We start from the raw sequence: 7,351 nt of genomic DNA, 5'->3' as shown, positions 1-7,351 counted from the left end.
GTTTTGGGCATTGGAATATATATGTCGTGTTGGTGGTCCCAGGTGACCTGAGGAGCGGGTGAGCCGACGGGCGAACCACCACATGGGTGGGTGGTCACCCACATAACGGGTGGGCTGACGTGCAAAAGAAGAAGTAAAGCCGATGGATGTATGTTGGATGGGCAGGTCAGCTGGGCACTCATACGATGGGCGGATGAGCATATAAGAAGGTGAACAAGTTGTGGTGGAGATCATCAACTTGGATGCAGATCACTTGGAGTGTGAGTCTTGGTGACAAGTGCGAAGAAGTGTGAAGGACTGCAGTGCGGATGTGCCCACACGATGGGCAGAACGGCGGGTGAACCAGGCGAAGGAAACCGTGCACGACAGGCGAACTAGGTAGGGCGTTCGTGCAGGGTTGAACGACGGGCGACCCAGGTAGGGCGTTCATGCAGGGCCAAATGACGGGCGAACCGGGTAGGGCGTTCGTGCAGCGCTGAACGACGGGCGACCCATGTTGGATGCTGAGTGAACGAAGGTGTTTGGGTTTGTGAATGGGAGGTGCGACCGGCATGCGGAGGGTGCCTAGGTTGGGCGACACGGACACGAGGAGTGCGCCCAAGTTGGGCAAATGACATGGAGGTGAAACAAAGTGCGATAGGTTGTGAACGAAGGCAACCGATGTGCGAACGTGCTGGTTAGGCGTGCACGGTGACATGGGTGGGTGCCCAAGTTAGGCAAACAACACAACGAGCTGAATGAACACGTTCAGGGGTGAATGTAGAGTTGGGCAGAACGTGCAGCGACCTTTCGGAGGTGCCGACAAGGCTGGGCAACCGAGTTTGCCAAAGTTGAAAATTGGCTAAATGTAAATTTGGGGTTTCCTCCAACATTTAACTTATACTTTGAAAATTGAAGATTATATATATATTGATATATGGGCAGATTCACATCGGGGAGTTGCCCCTCCCGTTATACTATTGTGCATTTCTACATGTTAATGTTGTTTATGATGAATGGTTATGGTTTTCATCGTGTATAAAGGATAAACTAATACTTGGTAACGAAAAATAAACTAAGTATGAATGTTAGGCGTAGTCCACAATCATAAGTATTGGTGAAAAGAAAGTGGTCGGTGGTGCCGCACCTCGCTATAGTGCGGTTGGAAGATTACCGCCAGTGTAGGGGCGTGACAAGAGTGGCTCGAAAACCGCCACCTGACCTGCAATGCACCCCTTCGGCCAACCCTAGCGACGCCCACCTGACGATGAAGGCCATCGATGTGATTTCCCGTACATGTTCTATGATAATCCCTTGAAGACTGACATCGATGATTTTCCATGGCTCCTTGGCTCCAACCACACGCTGAGCTGAAACATACAAGGGATTCCATGACTGAAGCCAACCTTTGTCCACGTAAACATTAAATAGTTTTCCATTAGGTGATCACACCATGAATCAATGAACCCAATTTCTCCTTCGTTTAACAGCTTGGGGGAATAGAAATTGTTATCCACTAAGAGCCCATGTCTTCTACACATATTTTGGCCTACGGTGGTGCATTCGAAACAAAGAACCCTAGCTGTTCACACGGCCACGATCACTGTTAGAGTCTTTTTTGTTATAGTTTATAATTTTATTTCATTTTTTTATATCAAATATTTAAGTTAACATTTTTATAGGTTTTTTTAATATGTAGGTTTTTAAGATTAATTTTCTTCTTTTTGATGCATAGGTTTTCACAATTACTTTTGGAAATCAATAAGTAAAAATATAAATAATAAAAATGTGTGTTAAGTTGAGAATTTATAAGTTTTAGATAAATGAGGATCATTGTGAAAGAGGGTAAGAGAATTATAGAAAAATATTAAATAGAAAAGGATAAGAATTTATTTATTTAAGTGGTCAATAATATTTTCATGTAGTATTTTGAGTGATTGGATTTAAATTGTTTTCATCTTAAATCCATCTTCTAGCAGTGATTTATAGATTTGTTTACTATAAGTTAATTATCCTTTTTCATATCATTTTTCAACCATCTTAATGGACTTTTACCATAAAATCTTAGAAAGTTGACTCCCCTTTCTAGATGTCCTCAATTATCAACCAAGTGGCACCCTTATTCTCCAATTTTACTGTAAAGTGACTCCACTAACCATTATCTTCACTTCCACTCTCACCATTGCCTAATCTAGGAATCCATTGCCTTTAGATCTTCTCCCTAATTTCTTGAAAAAAATCTCAGCTTACAAAGTCCCTTATCACGAATGGTTGCTCTATATCTAAGATCAATAAAACTTTTCACTCAACTTTATATTCCAATCCCAAAATATCTATGTCTTATAGCCCTCCCCTAGTTCTCATTGATCTTCTTTCGAAAATAATGACAAAAAATATTAATAATCATTTCAAACCCTAAAAAACCTTAAACAATTAGTCATATACATGAAGGATAAACATGATTCTGTTCTTAGCTAAGAAATTTTGTAAATCTAGCACTCTTATGGAAAATCATACATTCACGCATGGGGATATCATTCAAAGATCATCTTAAGGAGCATATACCTAAAGCTTCCTATAACCATATGTTGAAAGTAGTGATTGTTGAACATATCCAAACTAAAAATTAGGAACATCTTATTTTCTTTTATCAAAGTAGAATTCTTATGACTATCCCCTTTAACTCATTTCATTTCAATGGTGAAGTTCTATAATATGAATATCACACTTAAAATTGAACCAAGAAGATGACTACAAATTAAACCAATCATAGAAATTACCCATTCATCATCTAAACCCATGAATTTTTTATCTTCTCTTAAATGTTGTTTACTAATACTCTTATAGTTGGGTTCCATTTTCTATGGTTATCATCCCACTCCTATTTTCTATTTTCTTCCATGTTTCCTCCATAGGGAGATTTGAACTTTGAATCTCATGGTTTACACAATGGTTTATAACACTAGGATGGCCAATTGGGCTACCCACCATGGATTAACGGTAAACAAACTTTTCATAATATGTTCTACTTCTTATTATTTGTTTTTTCTTTATTGATAATTTTTTTGTATTTCAAGAGAATTGAAAAAGATGTGAACATTTTTTCCCATATCATGACATTTTTAAACAATAAAATCATATTGTTATGGATCCTAGGCATGCATATATCATCTATTTGTTGAAATTGCATCTTGGTAGTGGGTATTGAATATCTAAATCTTTGGTTGTGGCTGCTCACTAAGAAGAGACAGTTCCAATTCAAGTCGTGTCCATGTCCTCTTCCTCTTGATGGTACTTACCAATCATTTATGGCTCCAACTGTAGATCATCTTAACTCCTACTCCATTTTCTTATATTCACTACTTACTCACTTTTCTTATAATATTATTTGAATAATTATAAATAAATACTCTAATTGAAATCACTCCAGATAATTCATATCTAGAATGTAAGTACTGGAGTTAAATTCCTTCACATGGTAAGTCAATTAGTAATCATGCTATAAAAAGTGTAAGCACTCTAATACTCGTGTTATGAAGTATTATATAAATTATATGATTCAAAATTCAAATACTTTTAAATCAAATCAACTAAAATAAAAAAAAATTACTCTTATTAATTTTCTTTTATAGTTTCTATATATATATATATATATTACATTTAAATATATTTATAATTTCATATATAAAAAGTTTAAATTAAAAAAAAAAAAAAGTCTTGTAAATCTATAATAATATATAAAACTTGAAATTATTTTATATAAAAAACATTTTATTTTATCTTTCCAATATTAAAAAATAAAATAAAATTAGAATTTTAATTTTAGTAAAATAAAATTAGAACTTTAATTTTATTTCCAGTCTTCTTTGAATTTGATCCCTCTTATTCTCCCATAACCCTTCCCTTCAAATTTGACTCCTCATATCTCGCACATGCACAGCCTCCCAACGTGAACGGCAAATTAAAATGTAAATTGGTCTAGCTGTTCATGAACGTCAAAAGCATATACAAATCAAAAGGTTCCCTTCAGAAAATCAAAGTATATATTTTTTTTTCAAAAGCATATACAAATCAAAAGGTGCCCTAATCAAAGTATATATTAAAAAAATAAAAAAATAAAAATAGGGGTGAGTCCCTCTTTAGAAGCTATATTAATCAGCATTCACAGTTTATACATATGTACGGAAACGAGATTGATTACAATATGCTGAAGAGCAACGCTGTCTTGCAACGAGGGTTGAAGCAGGGTAGGGAGGCTAACGCTGTCAGGCTTTTAGCCACTCGTCCCATCCACGCTGGATAAACGCCTAGGTGCTAGAAAATCAAAGTATATATACAATACATACCCAACATTATGTTGGGTTCTATGTCTCAGTTGAATCGGAAGAAACTGTGATTATCACATCCTCGGATGTTTTGGGTAATTTTACATGCAGTATTGCAAATCTAAAATATTTTAGATATCTAAATATTGCAAATCATTTACTCCAAGCTAGTCTCAAACGTGACTGCACATCTGAATATCAGGATTGGAGATTTCTTTATATTGAACCGGATCCGCTGGAGAGCTGTCCCTTAAGGAAGGAGCCACTCTTTGTAATCTCTCGCACGGGCTTATCAGTCAAGCGAATCATGTTGTAAGATATTGCACCTAATATGGCACCCAGAGGAGGTGCAACCATGTATATCCAAATACTTGTATATTTATTGCCAGCCACCGCAGAACCTAGGGTCCTTGCAGGATTCATCGAAGCTCCTGAAATTGGGCTGCCAAAAGAGAAATAAAACATGGTAACTGGTAATCTGTGCTTGATTTCTTAAAAAAAAAATTAGTCCCACAAAATGTCATTAAGAATAGAAGTCAATACCCTGATATGGCCGCATTCATAACGATGGTGGCGCCAATTGCCATTCCCGCCAGTTCCCCTATCTGCGGTATTGAATATTGAACGGTCAATGGTTTGTTTCTGTTTTTTACATTGTTGATTGTAGATACTGAGATATTCTTAAAATCGATGGTAGAAGATTGTAGGATATTCTTAAAATTTGATAGTCATGATAGTCATGAGAGAAATCAATTTTGACCTCTCCATTTTTAAGTTTGAAATATTCGTACAATCTGCCATCTTCATAAATTCAGCATATTCTATCTGCTATTTATAATCAATAATTATAAAAATTGGGGGAATTCCATAGACATATACCGCTCTAGTATCAGTGGCCACTGCAGAAACCACAAACATCAACAGAAACGTAATAAAACCTTCCATGACAAAGGACTGCATATCTGAGCCTGAAGGCACAGTTGCTGCAATATGTGCCACATCTCCAAACATCAAACGGATGACAAATGCAGCAGTGATTGCTGCAAAAACTTGAGCTCCTATGTATGCTGGAACCTGTGATTTCAAGCCAAGCAATAAAAGTCCAGCAGCTGTCAAACTTCATAACTATATTTCTTACATTTTACTAACCTTCTTATCATACAATTGCAATTGATCTCTTTCCTGATATTCAGATTATGGGAATATTCTGAAATCTACCATGTATATCCATCCAATCCTTCTAATTCATTTGGCTTGAATGTCACTTAATTTTGGAGAAATACTGCATACATACCTGATTCTTCATTTGGCTTGAATGTCAGTTAATGTTGGAGAAATACTGCATACATACCTGATTCCAGGGAAATCTCCGAACTGCTGCAAAGGCTAGGGTTACTGCAGGATTCAAATGAGCTCCAGAAATATGACCTATGGAGTAAATTATGATCATCACTGCCAGTCCCCATACAATGGACACACCAAGATGAGTTAGGGAGCCATTAGTTTTCTTATCTATAACTACTGATCCACACCCTACAAATATCAGGAAAAATGTCCCAATAATTTCTGCGACCACCTGCAAGAAATACATCCATGTCAAAACCGCTTCAGTGGTATTGTTAGTGGATCCTGAAAGCATATGATCAGAAAATACAATTTGCCTTTTCAGGCCTTCAACTCTGGAAAACAAAAATTAAGCGGTATTCTATTTGTTATAAGTTTTGGAAGTTTATTTGTTATAAATTTGGGAGATTTTTTTGGCTTATTTTCTGGTCTATTTTTTTTTTTTTAAGAATTCAGTAGAGATTTGTTTCAAATAGCAAGTTTAAATTCTCTACAACCTAAGTGCCCTATAAAAGCCTCTGAAAAACTAATATTAAATAATATTCTATAACTTTCTTAGAATTCAGTAGGGATTTGTTTCAAATCACAAGCTTTAATTCTCCACAACCTAAGTGCTTTATAAAAGCCTCTGGAAAACCAATATTAAGCAGTATTCTATTTGTTATAAATTTTGGAAGTTTATTGGTTATAAGTTTGGGAGATTTTTTCGGCTTATTTTCTGATCTAGTTTACTTAAAAATTTGTTTCAAATCAAAAACATGAATTTTCCACGATCTAAGTGCCCCATAAATTTTTATAGTGCTAAATTCATCTCTACATCCAAAAACCTATTTTAAACCATAAACCAAATTCCAGTCACCCACTTCACCCACCCATATAAAAATAAAATGAAAACAAAAAATCCAACGTCAGAACTGCTAAGAACACCCAGCTCCCAGTATTACTGAGAATATAAATAGCAAGCAATTGAACTACAATAGTACCTTCTGAACAAACGTAACAGATGGTAACAATGATGTACATGTTCGCTCGCTATACCCATGACTTCCTATTCGCCCCTCTTCTATATTTCTGACAGCATTAACATTTTCTTGATCAGACATATTGTCTAAAGCCAGAACGAGGGCTTCAACGAGCGCTGATCCTGAAACTAGTATGTTATCCTCGGGAAAAGCAGAGAAACACTTGCCTAAGGCGCCCTACCATCTCCAATTTCCAAGTTGTACTCACAAAACCCAACTGTAGTACTTTAATAATTTTCCACATCTACCATGAACTGATTCGTTACTTCCATCCTGTTCAGATAAGAATGACTTTCTATGTAGGCCTCCAACAGAATTGGATTACACGCAAACGCACGGCTTATCCTAATGTTTACACCAGATTGGTTGTTGATATTGTTAATTTCTTGTTTTACTGCAATAACTCTCCAGCAAAGGAAAGAGCGAAAGTTATTAATATCACCACTGGTATAGAGTGATATTAAGTATATGAGGGTTATTAAATTTTCTTAAGAATATTTTTTTTAGAGTGTAAAATATAATGTGTTATTTTTGATTGTGTGAAGTATATTTTTAAATGTTAAATAGAATATATATAGGATAAAATAAAAAATTTAATTATAATTTTTTTTTATAAAAATATTTTTGAAAATAATATGGACATATATTAATTAAAATAAATCTTGAAATAGTATTCACTTT

The 7,351-nt window shown here is 35.5% G+C and overlaps 1 protein-coding gene across 1 annotated transcript; it reads right to left on the bottom strand.

Annotated features, from left to right (window-relative positions):
- Positions 1-4,091: 4,091 nt before the first annotated feature.
- LOC149230292 (aquaporin NIP1-1-like) lies at positions 4,092-6,945 on the bottom strand. The gene is made up of 5 exons (XM_089376033.1): positions 6,632-6,945; positions 5,656-5,880; positions 5,184-5,378; positions 4,848-4,909; positions 4,092-4,746 (listed from the first exon to the last, which is right to left on the bottom strand). Exons 1-5 carry the CDS (start codon positions 6,749-6,751, stop codon positions 4,521-4,523), a joined length of 828 nt encoding a protein of 275 aa, XP_089232159.1. The 5' UTR covers positions 6,752-6,945; the 3' UTR covers positions 4,092-4,520.
- Between the last annotated feature and the right edge of the window lie 406 nt (positions 6,946-7,351).

Source organism: Pinus tabuliformis, chromosome J (assembly GCF_031772625.1).
Source record: "Pinus tabuliformis cultivar Carrire ecotype Pingquan chromosome J, CPIR1, whole genome shotgun sequence".
In the NCBI taxonomy this organism is placed as follows: Eukaryota; Viridiplantae; Streptophyta; class Pinopsida; order Pinales; family Pinaceae; genus Pinus; species Pinus tabuliformis.
Note: the sequence above shows the minus strand (reverse complement) of the source record. Positions and strands in the feature narration are given on the sequence as shown.

What these genes read in the sequence shown, in the direction of transcription:
- LOC149230292 (XM_089376033.1), bottom strand. Translation starts at nt 6,751, where the DNA reads ATGTCTGATCAAGAAAATGTTAATGCTGTCAGAAATATAGAAGAGGGG. An exon ending in CTGTTACGTTTGTTCAGAAG is followed by an intron (nt 5,881 to 6,631) that starts GTACTATTGTAG and finishes TATTTCTTGCAG; the next exon opens with GTGGTCGCAGAAATTATTGG. An exon ending in TGGCCACTGATACTAGAGCG is followed by an intron (nt 4,910 to 5,183) that starts GTATATGTCTAT and finishes TCAATACCGCAG; the next exon opens with ATAGGGGAACTGGCGGGAAT.